Below are 21,946 nucleotides of genomic sequence, written 5' to 3' on the forward strand. Positions count from 1 at the left end.
AAGTGGCAGTGGAAGCGTTCCGTCCTCCACCAACTGGTTGTCGAAAGTCTGGCGATTTGGATTTGCTTTTACTCTATTTGATTTGCATATATTTCGATTTTAATTAGTTAACAAGGTGCTTTTCGTTTGTTCGCATTGCATGTTATATCAGCATATTCATGTTCTGCCAGCCAGCGATGTATGCACTCGTATGTATGTATGTATGTATGTATGTATGTATGTATGTATTTTGTTGTCGTGTATTGTTCGTTGGCAAGTGCTCTGCTATATGGCACTCGTACGGCACTCGTTTGTACGAGTGTTGTGCTGTTTGGCATGTTGTTAACTGCAGTAGCCGACGAACAGAAGCAATGCGATAAAAGGAAACATCAATATTTATTTTAGGACACAATTATACGGAAGGACATCCAAAGCTACATAAGAGTCTATGGATACATACTTATGCATTATACAATGTACGAGGTTACTTAGCAAAGACAGTGGGGTTTTATGTGTCTCGTTTCTCTTTCGTTTTCTCCCACCAGTCCTAGATTTTTATAATAATTGGCTTGATATCAGAGAAAAGTGTCCGACCTGACTTCAAAGATTAAAAAATAAAAGTCCAGAAATAACAAAAAGCTGATAATTTTTTCTAATTTGAAATCTGAAGAACTTTCCATTGGATGTCTGATGGGATATCAGGTCTTATCTCTTAACAAACTGAAATCTCTTTCTGAAAGAAGGAGTGACCATCCAATTTGAAAATTATTAGTAAAGAAATATGTGCTCTTATCGCAACAAGAAGTCAAATAGGTAATGCGGTGGCTTTAATTATTTTGATCTGATTAACCTTATTGACTCAAAAAAAAATTACAGATATCTAAAGAATTTCGATCGAAAACTTGATATAGCTTTTTCGTAAGAAATAAAATAATTGAAATTGTCTCCACCCGGCACGTTACTCATGTCTTCAAAGTTAGGCCGTGATTCTCATACCACATTTAGAGTGTATCATTTTCATTTTAGACATTTCTTCGCATTTTAAGCAATCTCCAATTGTCAGATCCGTCTTTAAGAATGTATTCATTGCCCGTTTGGAGGAAATGTGGAAGGATAAATGCACGAGAGAGAGAGAGACGTAATCATAACAGAGGGAGAGAAAGAGACGGCACCGTTAGGCGATTGCAGCCGAAACTATAAGAGCTGGACGGGCCATTAATTTCTCTTTCTTGCAATTTGGCGCCAAGTTATGATAGCAAGCGAAACCATATCGCTCTCCACCTGGTCTTTCCAACGGAGTGGAGGTCTTTACTTTAAATACTGGAACATTTAAAAAACTGGTGCACTTTCGTCCATTCGAACAACATGACCTAGCCTACCTAGAACTATGTCTATGTCGTCGTATAACTCGTACAGCTCATCATACCATCGTCTGTAGTATTCGCCGTTGTCAATGTTCAAAGGACCATAAATGTTTCCCAAAACTTTCCCCAGGAAACTCCTTTTGCCGTCTCATCGGATGTCGACATTGTCCACGCTTCTGCGCCATAAAGCAGAACGGGAATAATGAGTTTGGTGTTGATTCGTCAAGAGAGGACTTCACTTTTCTAATGCCTACTCAGTCCAAAGTAGCACCAAAAGATGGAAAATCATAAAGGGCGAAAGGTCGTTCAAACCATACTCCCTTCATTTTGTGCACAAAATTTTTGCAACAGAGTGATTACAAACATATTAAGGTGAGTGTTTTCTGACAAAATGTTTGTTAACAGAAGCAGAGTTGCATTTCAATTTACATAGGAAATTCGAAAGTCGTGACTTATCACACTGTCCTCGTACAGAGACACACGAAATACAAACAAGAGTACGAATAAATTATGCGTGAAAATAAAAGCGAGTATCAACAGGATACGATTGGATCATTAACGATTCCTAGAAGTGTTTTTGCTCATTGAGAGATCTTTGCTTTTTACGCCAGTTGGTTTACTGAAAATATTAAATATTATCTTTTAAACATTAATGCAGAAAATAATTTATTTTTACTTTTGTAAATTTAACATTCTACAAAATTACACACACATATGAAACATATTATATATGTACGTATATGTTGTTGTTGCTGCCCAACACCTTCATGCCTTACTGTAAACTATTGCACGCACCCTTAAATATAAACAAAACATAAATAAGAAAATTAAGTGATTGCAATCGATTGACATTGTACAAAAATCTGTACCACAAATACCTCACAACACCGCTGCTGTGGCATGCCACAAGCACACACACTCACACATACATACATACGAGCGAAGCATGTCGAGTTAACAAAAAGTAAAGCAATAAATGAACACATTGTCTGGAAATAAGAGGTGTCACCTACAATACATTCTCTGTCTTGTTTAGCAACCACAACAAAAACATTGCAAAGCAACAACAATCGCCTGTGCAACACAATGAATACGATTTGATTGTAAGACAGCAACAAAATGCCATTGGAAATTCCTTGGCAATGTCATCAATTAAATGCGAGCAATGAAAACCTTCACACCTGAGAACTTAATTTGGACTTAAAGTAACTGGCAGTTGATTAAGTAAGTCAGCGCTGAGCTGGAATTTGCTTATTTAACGTGTGAAATTCTCGGTTTATTGGATTAAAGCGAAATTCACCGTTAAAGTTGGTAAAGCGTTGTGTTGTATTTAGTATTTAATATTTTTATTTTGTTATTTTTTGAGAGGGTGAATTAAATTCCCTAGTAAAATAACAATTTTGATTGAAAAATAGACGACGAGACCGAGACTTTACAGTTCTTCAAAGGACTCATTACTCAATGCAGTATGGCAAAGCTGATTACTAGAAGAGTTCCTCCTCGACGGAGTCTCTTCGCGCGACGGTCTATTCTAGGTAACCGGAACATGAACCTAAACTATCACCTCGACAGTATAATCAAAAATTTATTGGTAGCTTAAGAACCAAGTTCATAAAAAATATACGTAACTAAAAATGTATTGAATTTTGAGTAATCATCAACTCATAAAATCAAATCATAAAATGCTGGTAAGCAAGTTCGTGTCTTAAGTCTTTTGTTAAATACTTTAATTGTTCTGGGTGCTAACTTGTGACACTGAAAATTCTTTATTTTAAACGACTTTTTATAAATTACATCTATTGGTAGTCAAAAAATTAACGAAGAAAATATAATTTATAATACTAATTCAGTAATTCGTCAGGATCGGAAAGGTCCTCTTCGAGCCGCTTGATACCAAACGAGGTTTGAGACGAGGTGACTCACTATCGTGTGACTTATTCAATCTATTGCTGGAGGAAAGAATATGAGCTGCAGAGCTAAAAAGAGAAGGTAAAATCTTCTACAAAAGTGTATAGCTGCTGGCGTACGCCGATGGTATCGATATCATTGAACCGCACACTTAGCTCTACTTTTTCCAGACTGATAAGGAAGCGAAGCGTATGGGCTGATAATAAACGAGAACAAGACGAAATATGTCCCGTCATCAACCAAAGTCAGCGCATTCGTGTCTTGGCTCCCACGTCACTGTTGACAGTCATAACTTTGAAGTTGTAGATAATTTCGTTTCTGTGGGAACCACCAAGAACAATGCCAGTCTTAAAATCCAACGCAGAATCACTCTTGCCAACAGGTACTACTTTGAACCGAGTAGGCAATTGAAAAGTAAAGTCCTCTCTCGACGAACAAAAATCAAACTCTACAAGTCCCTCAACATTCCCTTCCTCATATACATATATGGTATGGAGGCATGGACAATGGCAATCACAGATGAGTCCGCATTAAGAGTTTTTACCGTAATTGATGGAACACTGATATAGTTCACCAAATGAAAAAAAGGATGGGAGAGAACTCCAGCTCTGAGAGTATATGTTGAAGTACCCGTCGGGCCAATCAGATAAAGACCTTCAATCCGTTGGAAAGACCAGATGGAGAAGTACCTGGCTGCACTTGGTATCACAAATAGCAAAAATTAAAAAGAACAGATGGCGCGCTGTTGTTAACTCGACTATAACCACGTAAGCGATGCCTACGCCAGTAAAAATGAATTCAGTATGGGAAAAAAGTATGTTGAATTGTAAAATTTGTTCATATTGGTATGTTTGAACATGAATACTAGGCATGAGATTGGCCTTAACTTCAGCTTAGCCTGCGGATCATATGCCTCAATTCACATCGTCCACTTAGTGCTCATATTTTGTGAATATGCATAGTTGGAATTTGTGAAAGATAAGTTTTTGCATTATAATATTATATTCAATAGTGATACTGAAAACTATTATCATATTCACGGCTATCGGTATACACTTTTATAATTGAGTCTTAGTCTTCGATATTATATTTTACTCAAGTGATACAATTGATGGCAGATAAATTGAAAGAATGTATACTATATACTACTCTGCCGCATTTTCTTAGGTTATTTCCGTTAACGAAGAAAGTAAATAACAAAACACAAAACATAAATTCATTCATTTTACAAACGAATCAATTCAAAATAAAATCAAATTTTATAGTGCTCTTAGAACTGGGCCTAATTTGATACCTGAATATTTTAATACTATTTTATTTACTATATAACGACCGAAACGCAAACACTTTTAATTTAATATAGAAGTAAAATTTTCAATTTTGACATTTTTGAAATACATATACATATACATACATACTTTTTTATTTATTTTTCCTATTTATTTACTAACTGCTCAACACATACATATATAGTTGGTCTGACACGCGTTTAATTTAAAAAATATATATTTGACGCATACATTTTTACAAAATATTTAAATACATTAACATTGAAGAATTACTATATGGCTGCAGGCGAAAATAAGCACAACAAAAACATTTATTTTTTTTTGTAGTTATTTTACAATTAAAATAAACAACTACATTTGTGCGATAGAAATCTCAAAGTGTGACCACAATTGTACCAGTAAATTTATTATCATTTTACGGCACTCTTCTGAGACACAAGCTCAAGTCATAAGACACAATACTGGCAAGCGACATAAAAGCCTCGCTTATAGAACAAGCGACAAGGCAAATATGAATTGCAAAAAATTGTGGAAAAAAATTAAAAACCAGAAAGAATTATTTATTAAAGCACCATAAACTACGCGTACACCCGACCGTCGCGTAACTTCTTTATACTAAGTTTTATACTCTCGCAACAAAGTTGCTAAAGATCGTATTAGCGAACGAGTTAGATATAGGGTTATATATACCAAAGTGATCAGGAATGTCTGTCCGTCCGTCCGTCAGTGCAAGCTGTAACTTGAGTAAATATTACGATATCTTGATGGGCGTAATCGGACCACTGCCACGCCCATAAAATGGCAATAACCGAAAACATAAAAAGAGCTATAAATAAGCCATAAATTAAAATTTGGAATGAAGGATCGCACTATGAAGGGGCATATGAGAATGTAATTCTTTTGGAGAAGTGGGCGTGGCCCCGCCCCCAACTAAGTTTTTTGTACATATCTCGTAAACTACTAAAGCTATATCAAGGAAACTTTCTAGAGTCGTTTCTTTTAAGTACATCCTTATACAGTCCAATAATGGATTATAACCACGCCCACCTCCCATACAAAGGTTATGTTGAAAACTACTGAAAATACTTTCATTCAGCAAGGAAAAACACCAAAAAACTTAAATTTCATCATAAAGAAGATACAAAAGGGATGCATTCAAATTGGTATACAAAATTTTAAAAGGGCGTGGTTCCGCCCACTTATGGGTCAAAACCCATATTTCCGAAAACCCATATCTTCCCAATGATATGGTGTGAAAATAGTCCAAATCGGATCACAACCACACCTACTTCTCATATACCAGAACTTTAAAGTCGATCTGAATAGTTTACCTTACCATATATAATGTAAGCACTAACAGAACTTTGCAAAAATACTGCATTTAATGAGGGACATCGTCCTTTTAAAATTCGTCGAAATCGGTCCGTAAGTTTTCAAGACCATATATATCGAATATGAGGACCTCAGTGCTTCTAACATTTTTTTTACCGAACTATAGGCAAGTCTCTCAGATAATTAGAAGAAATTCAGAGGGAATATGCTTAAACTAATAATATGTCTCCATGCCAAAAATAAGTGAAATCGGGTCATAACTTCATCTATCTCCCATGTACTTGATATTAGGGTTTCCAACTTTCAATGGACTTTATACCATATATGTATGTGCCGAATATGTGAGTCAATTTTTTTGTTATATTAATAAAATTAAATAAATAAATTGCGTGAGTATAAAATGTTCTGTAACACCCGAACTTAGCACTTCCTTACTTTTTTTTATATTTTTTTTTTTATGAAACAACTTTTCGGCAAAAACCATAACTGCCACAACATGAAGCACTGAGTACTAAAAGAAAAGAATTAAAATAAGAAGAAAAAAAAAACGCAAAAATTACTAGCACTTTGTTAATGAATGAGTAAACGGTGTGCCATATGCGCGCGATTTCATTGTTGTTGTATTTTTGTCTTTTATGCGACGCAAGTCCACAACATGTAAAAGGGAGCTTTACGCATATGAAAACAAGAAAAGAATTTAATTTTTTATATAAAAAAAAACACTGGCACACAAACTGGCGGTGACATGTAAAGGTGCGCTGCTGGGTCAGCCGCTCGCCGCGTACGCGTGTGTGCGCATGCGCAACGCAACGCGCCTTCCGCCAAATTTCGGCTTTTTCTTTGACATTTAGCTAATATTTGCAATGGAAATGCAAATGCAAATGCAAAACAAGAATTATAATATTCAAGAAGTTTTCGCATGCACCCAACGTATTTTGTATGCGCTCCTATGTCGGCGGCAGCTGAGGAAACTTCAAAAGGACGGTAGCGCCAACAAGAAGCACAACATACACATGTGTACATGGTAAGTTCTTTGGGCGTTTCTGGCACACTTGGAAGTTAGCCAAAATTTCTGGCTAACCACGCATTAAATACGCTTGAATATTAATAAGCCAAACGGCTTACACCCTTACGGACTGTGCGCAAAGACACACAGCTGACTTTTTACTGCTTCTTTTTTTATGATTTTTTGTTTGTTAGTCATTACCGCAGCGACATTAGCAGCTCTGCATGTTTTCTTATGTGTATTTCTTTATAATTTGCTTGCATAAAATCATCGCCGCAACAAAGACATCTCTCACTTCTGCCCATGCGAAGTTTATTCAAATAAATTTGGCGGCTTGTCGGACAAACTTTTAAGTGAAAAAAATTTGCATACTAGTTTTTGGTTATCGCCGTCATTATGTTTGGTAAATGCTGTTTGTTGTAATCGTTGTACATATGTACTAACACATATCTCATAATAGTGACTAACAAATAGCTTGTTTAGGTCAAAAGGCGTTACCTACCGGCCTAGGCTTAAACACATTTATTTATTTATATATATGTAAATATAGATGCTTTTACTAACTTTTGTTGAAGTTGATTTTGACACCGATCTCTTACGGTCGCTTGCAGTTAATTAACGACTAATATTTATGCATGTGTGTGTCTTCAACTAAGGACTATTATTTAACTTCAAATGGCTGTTAGCTCACCCTAAAAGGCTTTTTTACCTTTTTTACGAAAACTAACCAAACATATTGAATTTGCAAATAAGAAATCCAATAAAATTATAAAAGTTAGAAGTTAAACCTTTAGATCTTAATTAAAAGGAAAAGTTCGGGTGCAACCGCACATTTTATACTCTCGCTATTCATTGAAGAAATTTTATTAAGATAACACACAAATTTACCCATAAATTCGACATAAAGTTTAATAGAATAACGAAAATCGCCATATATAGATATGAGGACAAAGGTAATTCCGATTTCATTCATTTTCACCAGCAAGGTGCACTATATCCAAGACTATACGCTCACTTAATTTTGCCAAGATATCTCACATATTAACCAATACATATATGCGGGAAAAAGCCCACCGTATTTATAATTAGGTATATGGGAGCTTTTAATAATTTCTGGTTCAGAGACATACTATTAGAAGAAAACAATTTCCTCTGAATTACATTAAATTATCTGAGAGATTTACCCATATTTTCGGTTCAAATTTACCCTTAGGCCCTGAGTTCATCATGTTCGATATCTGGGGCCTTGAAAAGTTGTAGTCCTTTTTCGACAATTTTTTCACAAGTGAAATGCACTATTTGTGTAAAGTTTTATTCCGAAGTGAATGTGAATGAATCAGGTGGAATTCAAAATGGAGTTATAAGAAAAGTAGTTGTGGTTGTGAACCGATTTCGAACATTTTTATCCGTGTTATCAGGGTGTCAAAAAAATATGATATACCGAATTTCATTGAAATCTGTCCAGTACTTCCTGAGATATGGTTTTTGACTCAAAAGAGGGCGATGCCACGCCCATTTTCCATTTTGTAAAAAAATCTGAGTGCAGCTTCCTTCTGCTATTTCTTCTGCAAAATTTAGTGTTTCTGACGTTTCTCGTTAGTGAGTTAACCCACTTTTAGTAATTTGCAACCTAAAATTGGTATGGGAGATGGGCGTGGTTATTATCCAATTTCAACTATTTTCATGGTGCGTGGTGGGGTACATAAAAGAACCGACTGCAGAAAGTTTGGTTTATAAAGCTTCATTGGTTTACGAGATTTATACAAATAACCGATTTGGGGGCGGCGCCACATTTTACTAATATTTATAACTTTATTTATGGCATAGTTATGACACTTTAAAAGTTTTTAGTTTTCGCCATTTTGTGGTCGTGGCAATGGTCCGAATTTGCCCATTTTCGAAAGCAACCTCCTCAGGGTGCCAAGGAATACGTGTTCCAAATTTCATTAAAATATCTAAATTTTTACTCAAGCTATCCGTTGCACGGACAGACGGATGGCCAGACGGACGGACAGACATACATACATCCGGATCAACTCATCTCGTTATCCTGATCATTTTGATATATTTAAACCTATATCTAACTCGTTTAGTTTTATGACTTACAAATAACCGTTATGTGAACAAAACTATAATACTCTCTTAGCAACTTTTGTTGCAAGAGTATAAAAAGAAAAAAAAAACATGGAATTAGTAAAAATATATAATTTCGGCTATTAAAATCGAATCCTAGTTCACTACACTTGGGACTATTGTGGGATCGTAACTGGACTTATGTACATACATACATACAAAAAGTGAGGTATCAAAGTGAAATATAATACAGCGAAGTGAATAAAATGTTAATGCTTATATTTTTACAAACATTTTTTTTCCACAAGAGCATATTCCACAGTATCAAATTAAAGTATTTTTAAAACAAAAATCCAATTCATTGATTTTATAAAATGAAAATACAGTGGAACTTCTCTAACTCGAATCACTATAATCCACAAAAAAACTTCGAGTTAGAGAGACTTCGAGTTATAGAATTTTCATTAAAACATACAATTTCTCAAAAAGCTGTAAAATATAGATTTATACACAGTTTTATTTATTTATAATACTTCGCATAAACTTTTATGTGCGTTCGTTGAAATATGTCTTCTGTAATATTGTTTGTTGCAGTTTGCTATTGTTTGGCTATTGACATCTGTATCCCATGCCTTTGTTACATGATTTATACAACCCATAGGTGTAATACCATATTTTTTGTTTGCCTCTATACAATATAGACGGACTCCTTTAAAAAAAATTATGGAAGTTCCACTGTATATACACAAACAGTAACAGTTTTTCTTCATGAAGAAAAAGTAAGTTATAAAACTGTTTTAAATCAACAAAACCCATAATTTTGCGTTGCTAGTTGATCGTTGTTGCAAGAAATTGACAAGCTTCAAGTACAGGTTTTATTTTATTTTAGATGCAGCCATTAACGAATTTTTGTAATTTACTTTAAGTTTTAATAAAAATGCATTGATTATGGCACTTTCTGTTTTGATAACTTACTTTTTCCACCTACTGTATATCCGGCAGCCGCAACAGCATCCATTCTGAGAATTACTTAACAGCCTATCGAAACTAATGAGAATTGGATTCGATATCAACCAAATAATTAGTTGATACAGTAGAACTCCAATTATCCGAATTAATGGGGACCGGGCCCATTCGGATAATCAAATATTCGGATAATCGGATTTTTTTTTTTAAATTGCCATTGGAGAGAATAAAAGCTACGTTTTGATATTACACTATTTTTTTATTGAATTAAATGAAAGAAACACGAAATTTTCACATGTTTTAAATATAAATAAAATGTACTTACATATGTACAAGTTTAGAAATAAAAATCCTTGTTTTTTAAACATCTCCGTCAATGTAAGCCTTTTTGCGGTCTTCAATCGTTTTCGGGCAGCCAGGTCACGCATTGACCACTCACTCACTCACTTGACGGTGAGCAGTTGCAAGTGGTCACACTCGGGCTTACGCTCCATCCACTTCAAAGCAGTCTCGAGGCCGGGGGGAAGTCAGTGTAGGCACAACGGCAAGTTAAGACAAGTCAAGTCAAGACTTGACGCGCAAACACTGGCTTCGCGGGGGGAAGAATAATAGCGCACTTAGACTTAGAATAATCGGCGATTTGGATAATCAGAGTTCGGATAATTGGAGTTCTACTGTAATAATTTTCGTAAAAACAATTAAAATATTTTGCAAAAGATATTATTATTCTAAAGATACAACTGTAAATACTAATTTCAAATAACTGAATAAATAAGTCAACTTTTAACGTTGAAAAAATAAAATAAAACAAACTGTTATACAGCCACATTCGCAACGCATTTGATCTGGTAGCCTCATTATAACATCTGTTTCATTACGAAAATAGCAGCTAACTTCGTCATAAAACAACCGCCATTATAATTTGAAAAACGAAAAAGTCGCGCTATATTTTCATTATTTCAATTTCATCGACAACAATTATAAAGCAGCAACGCCAATTTATTCAATAAATATACAAATTCAATATGGGCGCTAAACAAACTAAAATTGAGGGCACTTATTTGCCAGAGACACCTATAGTTCCGTCTGGTTCAACGTGTGTACCCATTGCCATGCAAAATGACTTTGAATATGAGGAAATTACTGATGTACGGGATCCACGTTCGCCTAATATCTGCAGGACACCTATTAATGTAAGTGTTGCTAAAGTTAGCCGCAATTTTTTTAAACTTATTTATGCTTATTTGTAACTACTTGTTTAGATTTTCTCAACAAAAAGTCAGAGCACCGGCGGTTTACAAAATATGGAAGTAAATCGTGATGCCGAGAGTGCTGTAGGTCAGCTACGTAAGCGATTTTTCAAAGGATTTTCCTACAACTTAAATGATCCACGTTCACCTGGTTATCAATTCAATCGTACGCCGCTATCTTTTGACGACTCGCAAGATAAAATACTAAATCTAGATGATACATTTGCTGATTTATTTGCCGGCACTCAACCACAGCCTATCACAACAACAACAACAGAGAATCCGCTGTTGAAAGCTGATGAAGAATTACTTGCAGTTAACAATGTAGATGATCTAAATTCAGTTGTATCCGAAAAAGAATTCCGTAATGCGATTGATAAAATGAGTAATAGCATAGATTTTGTGTCTAAAAATACGACTTATGAAGTAGAAACAAATGTTGAAGCTATTGAGGAAGTTACGGTGTGTTCAGAATCCTATAAAGAAAATTCTTTAGTTGAAAAGAACAACGTTCCATTACCTAAGCCAGCTAGCTTGCTACAGCGTACACCAAAAATCCTACAAGACGAGATTGATCCACGCTCCCCGACAATTGGTGTTGACCGAACACCTATAATATTCAACGATGATGACGATGAAACTAGCGAAAGCGTTCTGTTGGAAAGCATATTAGCAACACTTTCGCTTGATATGAGTGATTTATCAACTAGTATTTGCTCAACTAGTTCGAATAATCAAAAGACTGCGGGTGAATCAAACAAAACCGATCGACAAGGTCAACTTTTTAGAAAAATTACACATAAACGTATGCGCCGCACACGCGCCAATGAAAAAATCCCATTACCCACACGTCGTATTACGAAAGAATTGCAAATGTCGCCACATCGTGTAGTATGTGAGAATTCTGAAAATGCTTCAACAAATATGAAATCTCTTAAATTGAAACAAAAGGATACACGTGAAAATGTCATCAAGAGAACACCGCTCAGCTGCATCAAAAATAGCAATGAATTTCATTCAAGAATAACGGAAAAAAGTAAAATAGTTAAATCGCGTTTGGAATATACCAATGATGAAAGTATATCTAGTACAATTCATATCGACACATTGACAAGTAGCAATTAATTATGCGCTCAAAGATTTTAAGTATGTTTGTAAGCTATAATTACAATTTTTACATATCTACATATATATGTTTATTTATATTGCACTTACCTAGCTTAACGTCAAATATATATACGCATTAAGGCTGAGAATTCGCTTGAAATGGCATATTTTATAAGTTTTTCCACGATTCAATTATAAATGGTTCTTGTAGGAACTGAATCTTGTCTTTTATCTACACTTTTACCCAATAAAAAATAGCAAACAAGTAATAATCGTGTTTATTTCCAAAATGATAGATGGTAAGTGCCCATTAAAGTCTCAGAGTTTGTATTAGTAAACATGATTTTTATCTCTGCCATCAAGAAGATAGTAAACAGAAAGCCACATGTGGAAAAAAATTACTTTTTTTACTCAAATGCAAGCTAGCAGACAATTGGTCTAGCTTGATAACCCGCATTATCTCTCATTGTATGCGCGTTGCATTTAAACAAGTGTATGCTGTACATAAATCAAATCTATACGTGCATAATTTTAATGTTCTAAAGAATTGACACGCGCTTAGACACAAAGATTCATTGAAACTATTCGATAAAAAGGACAAAGTGAAAGAACTGAAAACAATTAAAGGTATACATACATATATTTATGGTAATTGCACGCAAAACGGAAATGCCTTACACCTAAATTCCTACCATTAAACATTAGAAAAATATTTATGAGCTCAATTCCAAGTCAAAGCTATGCATACAAAGGAATTTCCTAATGCATCCAGTTGCATCGGAACACAGCGTGGCAACCGGCGAATTAGTGTGAGTGCGCATGTGTAGCTGCATATTTCCTGGAATCAGGCAAAGGCAACACGGCTACCTGCATAAATAATTAGCAATTTGAAGACATTTCATAGGCGTAGTTGTTGTGAATGCAGCGCAGTTTGTGTCAAAAAGTTGTTGGCTTCCTGAATTTACGCATATTGACAGGTATTGAGCTGTATGGGTGGCATAGAAATTAGTTTCATAAAAAGTATTTATACACTTTGCTTGCACCATAATGGATTTTGAGTTTATTTATTTGTATTAACTGCTTAAATAATGTTAAAACTATTAATAATGCAACACATCGTTTAACAAAGGAGTCAAAAGTAGCCAGTTGCTAAACGCATTCCACATTATATAGAAAGTCAACAGCAATAACGAGACAAACTAATAAATCAATGAAGGTATCCTTTGGAAAAAAATTAATTTTCTCATAAAAAAATATTCAAAAAACCAGAAAAAACTGAACCTGCTTGGAATAAAAATAGTTTGTGGTCAGTAATTAAAATTTCATAAATATAAATAGAGTTAAGGTTGTTGCCAAAAAATTATACAAATAAATTTTTAATAAATTATTAAAGCAATATTTTTTTATTAAATGGGAACAAAGTCGTTTGTGATTTTTATTTAAATTTTTTTTTTATTTTACTTAGAATTGTTCATATATAATCGTTCTGTTTACACTTTTATTTATCTGTTTTGTTATTACTAAGCATTACTATCTCTTGAGAACTTTCCATGTTTTAAACACTATGCTATGAGTCTCCGTGTGTGAATTGAGGAAATGTTAATGACTAAATTGTTTAAACCAATTCATTGTGTGTGGCAACTTCAAGTGCACACTTTTTTACCAATTCGTGTACATACACACATGCTAAATAATAAAAGACAACAATATAACGCATATCGTTTTTTTGTATTTTACATGAGAAAGGTTTTCATGAGTAGTTTTTGTTGTTGTTTTTCTTTTTTCCTTTTGTTTTGTGTTTTATAACGTGATTAAATACATACAATAAACAATGCTTAATAATTGTGTTTCACATTTCGATATCAAACGTGTAGTAATGCACTTCGTACAGTGTCTTGCGATTATAGTTGGCTTATTTTCATTTGTTAATTATTATTTCTTTAGCCACACCAGTTTGCGCTTATTATAGTTTTCAAAAAATAATATAGACGCGTGCTCAACAGAGTAGGTTCTTAGTGTATTTTCGTAAGTGAAAATGTAGCCTACAAATTCGAATTAAGAATATACATATGTAAATATAAATGAAATTTCTAAATATAGCATTTAAATGTAAATAATATATATATATATATCATATTTTGTAATCACACCGAGCGCTAGAAAACTTATTCCTGTTTAGAGTAGACTAAACTTAAGAATTGAGACATAGAAAGTGGACAAATGAGTGTTAAAAATTATACATACATACATACATACAATTTAGTGCATATTGAATAATTCAGATTGCATTGCATTTCACAAATTTGTTTTACTTTTGCATATTAATTTCTTGCATTACTTTTGTACTAAATGTGCTAAACTGGCAAACACAATTTTGAACAATTTCAACCACACACATTTCTTTTTTCAAAATTTCGAAACAAAATTGAATTGCTCAAATACAGCATTTAAGGTTTAGATCGCAATCACAAATGCACGATTAGAAATGTACTTTTAGCTAATTAATTTGTGGTTTCTGTAGTCCTAATTATTTTGTTAAATTTCATTTTTGTCAATTCACTTTAATCGAATACATTTTTGATCTATATAGAGTGTATCATGCGTAATCACAACTGCATACATTTATCTCATTTGATTCATACAAAGTGTAGCAATGAATGTTTTTCTGTTTTTTTTTTTGTTGTTTAATTAAAATGCCTAATTGTTTTGCAGTGTTCTACGGTTTTATCATTTTGTTATTATTCGTTTTAATTGTTATTTATTTGTATTTTCATTGTCTTATAAATATGCTCACGCCACATTTAATTTGCTTTCTACAGCAACAGCACTAGTAAACTATAGGCATAATTTTCTAACGGCTTTGGCTTTTTGAGTGTGCGATCAACCATTGCAGCGTTATATCGATGTTGTCCTTTTCCTTACACGAAATGCTGTAACAGCAAATTTCTCTGTCTTGTATGCTTGCTAGGTTCCTGATTAATGACAGAGATATTTATTATTTGTAAACATCCTTACAATATATGAAATTCACTTACATTCGCTCAATTAGGCCGGTTTCATCAAGTGCACCTGGAAGATCACGTTTATTGCCTAGCACCAACACAGGTATACCCGCTAACTGCGGTTTATCCAGTAATGAATGCAATTCATTTCTAGATGCCTCCATTTTATCCAAATCAGCTGCATCAACCATATACCTAAATAGATCACTGTTATTAGCCCAAATTAACTAATTTATAGGCAATTGAGTATTTACACAATAGCATTTACACCGCGACAATATCGCTCCCACATCGATCTGAATCTCGGTTGACCACCGATATCCCAAACTTTAATAGTGACATTCCCTTTGGTGATTTTACGCATATTGAAACCAACAGTCGGTATCATATCCTCGGCAAATTGTCCAGACTGGAAAATAAAATATTATAAATTACAAAGATCACATTAATATGTAAGTTCAGACATACATATATTAATATTAAGTAGGTAATTGAGATCAGCAGTGTAATCAGCATTTAAATACAAACGAATCTACATATACACAATGGATTATATTTACAGAAGTATGTTATCAACAACAAATGCAACAACACCACATGAGTCATTGGCAAACCTTAAAAGTTGATTACCCTAATCGCTTGATAGAAGAAGGGAAATAACTTTACTACTAATATTCATAGGCAATGGTGCTAGCAGATATACATTTTATACTATTATAACAAAAAACTTTATACATTTATGTAACTGTCATTGCAATGTTTGAATTGATTTACTGCATAATATTTATTAGACATAAATTTAGTTGTTTTCGTGTTTTATTTACTTTACATGTGCTATTATATATATATATTGAAGACAATTAAAGCGAACATATTCAAGTGAGCGTTAAAGAAACAATTGCCTTAGTGCGAGGGCTCAGAAATTTTTATGTGCGATCAGATGACAGTTTATTGATTTCTATTAAAAACAAGTCTTTCACATCTATCTATTTGTTAAGTTCATATTGTCCGTTTTGCGGTAGCTGAAAACAAGCTAATCTGCAGTCATAATTAGTACATGTGTGAATTACAATAAAAACATATAAACAAATCACAGAACAATAGAATAGCCTCAATGTTTGTAGTTGATAGCTGCTAAAAGTACAACGACAGTTATGGGGGCAATGACGCAAAGCAATAGCGAATACTATAGTAGCAGTAGCAGCATATTTAATGAAGAAATTTTGGTGGGGAGTGGCGTTAGTTGCTGGTTAGAAGGGATCTTTTTTCGCTTACCGAAAAAAAGGAAAAATGGGATTGTCTTAGGGTGTCACTGTAAACGCACATTATTTGTGTGGGCATTAACGCATACTCAAGCGTTTAGAAATGCGGGTGTACAACAGTGGGTGGTTTGAAAACGATTTCGCACACGCACTTTGGCAAAATACTCACTGCAATAACATTCACGAACGTTGTTTTGCCTGAAAATTGTAATCCAACCAGCGTCAGTTCCATTTCTTCTTTCCAGAAAATGCTCTTGAACCAATCCAGTATTCTGTTTATTAATGCTAACATATTGATCACGGTTTTCTTATAAATTTATATCTAAATTTTCACTATTAATTGCTTTGTCGCAGCCTTTTTTCACTGTTTCACTTTTTTCTTTACACCAAATGCGAAATGACAAATTTTTTCTTTCTTCTTCTACTGCGCTGTTGACTGCTGACTTACGGAGAAGAAGAAGACTTCTCGTAATTGACAACGATGACATTTATCGAAAAGTGATGCCAACATTATGGAAAAGGAGATAAACACACCAGGATCCACAAAATAAAACCGTATTTGTTTTGTGGGATATATCAGGTTATATTTATATAGTAGGTATATAAAAATTGAAAACAAAAATAAATAAATATTTATTTAAGTTGTAATGAAATAAGTCTAATTCATATTTGATTATGTCTTAAAGTCTCGATATAGAAAATATCTGAATTATCTAGTACATTTAATAAAAATACATGTCTCATGTTGTATAAAATATACTTTGCAATTTTAATAACAATATAAAATATTATAGTACACCCATAACTACTTTTCAAGTAAAAATAAGTAATTAAATGAAAAAAATGCTTCATTCACTGCCCACATATTTTTCCAATAGCTCTTGTTTTCGTTTCTTTAGCAGTGCTTCTTCAATGTCCTTTTGCGTTGGTACTGGGACATGTGCTGTAAAACGAGGTGCTAACATTTCCAAAGGATCATTAACAACTTCTGTACTCGAAGCCGTTTTGTGTGCGTCCGCGTCACCATCATTATCATCAGCAGTTGTCTTTAATGAACCATATATTTCCTCTTCTTCTTCCTCATCTACATGACCATCACGTGCCATTTTCTCTTTCCATTCTTGTAATGCTTTTTGTATGGCTACACGTTCAATGCGTTCTTCCATTGGAATTAATGTGCCATCATCATCATCCCGATACCCATAATATTCCGCATCTATTTCCTTCATTAGCTCAGCACGTGTTTTACGTTGTGGGGCAGGTGGTTCTTGCTCAAATAGTTCACGTACTCCGGGCAGATCTTTTGCAGCACCAAAATATTTATAACCACGATTTCCGGGAACTTCGCGTCCTTCAGCGTCAAACATTTTTGGGCCATAACGCCGGTAATGAGGGCCACCTAATGCAGAAATTTGGTTTTCCCAATGTCGCTTTTCACGCAGTAACTTATTTATTTCATCATTTAAATCTCGTATCCGAAATTCGCCCAAGCCGGCTGGAAAAGAGAAAACATTAAAATCAGTATAGGGTCTACTTTAATTATAAATACCAACCATTTTGTATCTGCGCTACCTTCTTTGATATTTCGCGAATAATTTCTAATCGGTATTTTTCACACTTTGGTAAACTGGTGCACTCCGAAGCTAGGTATGGTCTTCTATCTTTCTCTCCAGATTCAGCCTCTTTAGCTGCGCGCCAACGCGCCAATGTAGTCCTGAAAATGGAACAGACCACAATGTTTTTTTTTTTTAATATAATAATTAGCGACATTTACTTACATTGCTTTCTCCGCATTACGTGCCTGTAATGAAAAAAATACTCGTTAATATTATTGTTTATATATTTATATATATTAATTCATTTAATATTTACCATTTTTACAAATTCTGAAAACACTGCCTACAGATTTATATTCATATAAGAATTCACATTTGTTTTCGGCAAAACTTTTCTTCTTGTTTCTAAGATATTTGTATTCATTCACAGTAGAATTGAAAATATTATTCAGCGATTAGAGTGTCATAATTAAAAGTTCATGAAACATGCATAAAGGGTTTTCTTATCGTAAACCTATAAAACCAATAGAAATTGTTTGCTCTTGATGTGATTTTTTCTGACAGCTCTCAGCGTAAGTAAAGAAATATTTACTATATATGAGAGCCTATTTGTTTATTTTATTTTTATTTTGTACTTTTAAAGCACTTCTCAATACTGCTTGCTATGCACATTTCATAACATTTAGTACAATTTATGGTGAATGCCAATTGCGTATTCCCGCCTGTTTTAAAATCGATTGACAGCGTCTGCGAATATTTCCACTGAGCTTGCAAAAAACATTGTAAATTCTTGTACGACTACAAACATTTGGGAAATCTTTCGAAATAATTACAATTGGAAATAATTATCGTTAACTGATTATTCATTACAGTTAAAATAATATATAAATTACAATATGCCAGGAATAGCTCCATTATCCACTGGCGTTATAGAGGTAAAAATTGCATTTCGGCATTGTGAAATCCAAAATATATTCATGACTACATATATAACTTTAAATACTTATTTTTTCAGCGCATTATGCGAGGAGAGGAAGTGGATAAGCCTGTTTTACAAATTTTAGGTACAAAGAAAATTACAGGCGGCGAAACAGATCGTTTGCGTCTACTTATTTCAGATGGAAAATTTATCAACAGTTATTCAATGTTAGCAACTCAACTCAATCATTTGCACGAAGAAGGTAAGCTCTCGGAATACACAATAGTGCGAGTGGACAAATATATAACATCTGTGGTCAATGGCAAGGATGCTGGAAAGTAGGTACGAACGTATATTTTTTTTATTATATTTTAACAATTCCATTCTTTAAAGGCGTGTACTTATAATACTCGAATTGAGTGTTTTAAATCCGGGTACTGAAGTTGGTAAAAAGATCGGTACTCCAGTTTCATACACCGAAGAAGCCGCTGCACAAAGTAATAAAGGCAGTTCGGCCAATAATAGTGCTGCTATCAAACCCACGTCGACAAATAATGCAAAGAAAAACGAACCCAAACCATCACTCTACAATAATAATAATAACACTACTTTGAATCAATCATTAACAGCAGGGCTTACTCATCCTATCTCCAGTTTGAGTCCCTACCAAAATAAATGGGTAATCAAAGCCCGTGTTACAGCAAAGGGTCCAATGCGAACATGGAGCAATGCAAAGGGTGAAGGTAAACTTTTTAGTATGGATTTAATGGATGAATCTGGAGAGATACGCGCAACCGCATTTCGCGAACAAGCGGAGAAATTTTATGATATCATTGAAGTTGATCGTGTTTACTATATATCGAAATGTCAGCTGAAACCAGCGAATAAACAATTCACCACACTGAAAAATGATTATGAAATGACTCTAACGGGCGAAACTCAAATCCAAGCATGCGAGGAAGACGATAATGATATACCAGAAATTAAATACGATTTGGTTCCCATATCGGAATTGGCGAACCTAGAAGCACGTACAAGTGTCGGTGTGTTATACAATACGAAACTAATAATGATTCAAGAAATTTCACAGCTTTTCTTTTCTAGATACAATTGGTATTTGCAAAGAAGTTGGCGAACTACAAACATTCACCTCACGCACTACCAATAAGGAATTCAAAAAGCGCGAACTGACACTTGTTGACTCCAGCAATGCTGCTGTAAGCTAAAATCAAGCAATATAATGTTATGAAAGTAACCTTGACAATTTTTAGGTGAATTTAACACTATGGGGTGATGATGCCGTTAACTTCGATGGGCACGTACAACCAGTGATTTTAGTTAAAGGTGCACGTGTAACTGAATTTAATGGTGGTAAAAGTATAAGCATGGGCAATGGCTCTGTTATGAAAATAAATCCAGATATCCCGGAAGGGCATAAACTGCGTGGTTGGTTCGATAATGGCGGTGGTGAACATATTTCCAATATGATTTCCACCAGGTTTGTTGTTGCTGTGGACTAATTTTTGATTATTTACTAACATATAATCCATTTTATTTAGAACCGGTGGTGCTGGAGGTGGCTTTAGCACCGAGTGGTTAACATTCCACGAGGCCCGCAGCAGAAACCTGGGCGCTGGCGACAAGCCCGACTATTTCCAATGCAAAGCCGTTGTCCATATAGTTAAATGTCAGAATGCTTTCTACAAGGCTTGTCCACAAGCGGATTGCAATAAAAAGGTTATCGACGAGAACAATGGTCATTATCGTTGCGAGCGTTGCAATGCAGTTTTCCCCAACTTCAAATACAGGCTATTAATTAATGTAAGATAAATTAGTTCTACTAGGGATGCATATTTCTTTTCTGTATATATGTGCGTATGTATGTCATTTTCAATATTCCTCCTATCAGATGAGTATTGGCGATTGGACATCAAATCGTTGGGTCACTTGCTTCAGCGAAGTGGGTGAACAGTTAATGAAGCGTTCGGCACAAGAAATTGGTGATCTACTCGAAAACAATCCACCGGAAGGTGAAGAAGTGCTCTCCTCAATCAATTTCAATTCGTACATATTTAAATTGCGCAGCAAAATGGAACAGTTTGGTGTAAGCACAGCGCTGCCCTTAGTTATTCTCCCTGAAATTTGTTAATTAATATAATTTGTATGGGTTTTTCTACAGGATATGCAACGTAACAAGCTGACAGTACAATCTGTCGTGCCTCTGGATTACAAGGAGTACAATAAATATTTGATAAACAACCTTAAAGAGTTAACAGGCATTCACAAAAATTAAATCAACTTGAAATTGTTTACGTGAATATTATTTATGTTTATTTCTATCTGTTCGTGTTACATATAATACATACATATTTTATTTAATATTCTTAAATCAGTTTTTCAAAACGAAAATAAATGTAAGGTAAATGGATTTGTTTAGGAGAAAACTAATTGTGATGGTGATTGTAGTTCTCAACGTCAGTCACCACCTTTCCTGCGTCAGTTGGGTTTAGTTAGCCGAAGGGGGTTCTAATTTATATCCTATCAAGAATCGCTAACAATATATTTTCAGTGAGTTCGCGAAATAATTCCTTTTCCATGTGGGGAAGTGGGTTTAAAGGTTTCAAAAGCCATGCATGCATGTAGGTGTCATACTGAGTGTACTTGCAATCGTTATAACAATGTAGAAGCGGGGACAGGTTCAGTTGTTCTCTGACTACTCAGCATTGTAGAACTATTGTAGGTTTTTACAATGCCACACAGTGTGTAAGATGTGTATTTGTTACATATTTATAGCATTAGCGACTGTTAAACGAATTGGAAACTTTAGCCTGCTGAAGGGTACCGTAGATTTTGACGGTTTTCAATTAATTAATTTGTTCGCCTACAAATTAGGGGTTTCAAACATGTTCCCGAGAAAACTATTAAATTTATTA

General features: G+C 34.3%; 4 protein-coding genes across 6 annotated transcripts; 2 read left to right on the plus strand and 2 right to left on the minus strand.

Annotated features, from left to right (window-relative positions):
• Positions 1–10,792: 10,792 nt before the first annotated feature.
• Positions 10,793–12,546, plus strand: LOC105214223 (uncharacterized). Its single transcript, XM_011187516.2, has 2 exons — positions 10,793–11,110; positions 11,180–12,546. Exons 1-2 carry the CDS (start codon positions 10,943–10,945, stop codon positions 12,290–12,292), a joined length of 1,281 nt encoding a protein of 426 aa, XP_011185818.2. The 5' UTR covers positions 10,793–10,942; the 3' UTR covers positions 12,293–12,546.
• A 1,474-nt stretch (positions 12,547–14,020) lies between these two features.
• Positions 14,021–16,985, minus strand: Gie (ADP-ribosylation factor-like protein 8). The gene is made up of 4 exons (XM_011187515.3): positions 16,708–16,985; positions 15,531–15,685; positions 15,310–15,471; positions 14,021–15,246 (listed from the first exon to the last, which is right to left on the minus strand). The coding sequence occupies exons 1-4, from the start codon at positions 16,828–16,830 to the stop codon at positions 15,126–15,128; spliced, it is 561 nt and encodes a 186-aa protein (XP_011185817.1). The 5' UTR covers positions 16,831–16,985; the 3' UTR covers positions 14,021–15,125.
• A 293-nt stretch (positions 16,986–17,278) lies between these two features.
• On the minus strand, positions 17,279–18,543 carry LOC105214221 (pre-mRNA-splicing factor ISY1 homolog). The gene is made up of 4 exons (XM_011187514.3): positions 18,411–18,543; positions 18,317–18,339; positions 18,092–18,252; positions 17,279–18,033 (listed from the first exon to the last, which is right to left on the minus strand). Exons 1-4 carry the CDS (start codon positions 18,411–18,413, stop codon positions 17,387–17,389), a joined length of 834 nt encoding a protein of 277 aa, XP_011185816.1. The 5' UTR covers positions 18,414–18,543; the 3' UTR covers positions 17,279–17,386.
• Positions 18,544–18,752: 209 nt separating this feature from the next.
• Positions 18,753–21,441, plus strand: LOC105214220 (replication protein A 70 kDa DNA-binding subunit). 3 transcript variants are annotated; one of them, XM_054225205.1, is made up of 9 exons: positions 18,753–18,886; positions 18,967–19,029; positions 19,110–19,351; positions 19,407–20,056; positions 20,118–20,230; positions 20,285–20,511; positions 20,573–20,834; positions 20,923–21,117; positions 21,193–21,441. In XM_054225205.1, the coding sequence occupies exons 2-9, from the start codon at positions 18,991–18,993 to the stop codon at positions 21,304–21,306; spliced, it is 1,842 nt and encodes a 613-aa protein (XP_054081180.1). In that variant the 5' UTR covers positions 18,753–18,886; positions 18,967–18,990; the 3' UTR covers positions 21,307–21,441. The 3 variants fall into 3 exon arrangements, with proteins under 3 accessions (XP_054081180.1, XP_054081181.1, XP_011185815.2); XM_054225206.1 differs by having other exon boundaries at positions 18,787–18,876; XM_011187513.3 differs by lacking the exon at positions 18,753–18,886 and having other exon boundaries at positions 18,893–19,029.
• The last annotated feature ends 505 nt before the right edge of the window (positions 21,442–21,946 follow it).

This window comes from Zeugodacus cucurbitae, chromosome 2, assembly GCF_028554725.1.
Source record: "Zeugodacus cucurbitae isolate PBARC_wt_2022May chromosome 2, idZeuCucr1.2, whole genome shotgun sequence".
Taxonomy (NCBI): domain Eukaryota; kingdom Metazoa; phylum Arthropoda; class Insecta; order Diptera; family Tephritidae; genus Zeugodacus; species Zeugodacus cucurbitae.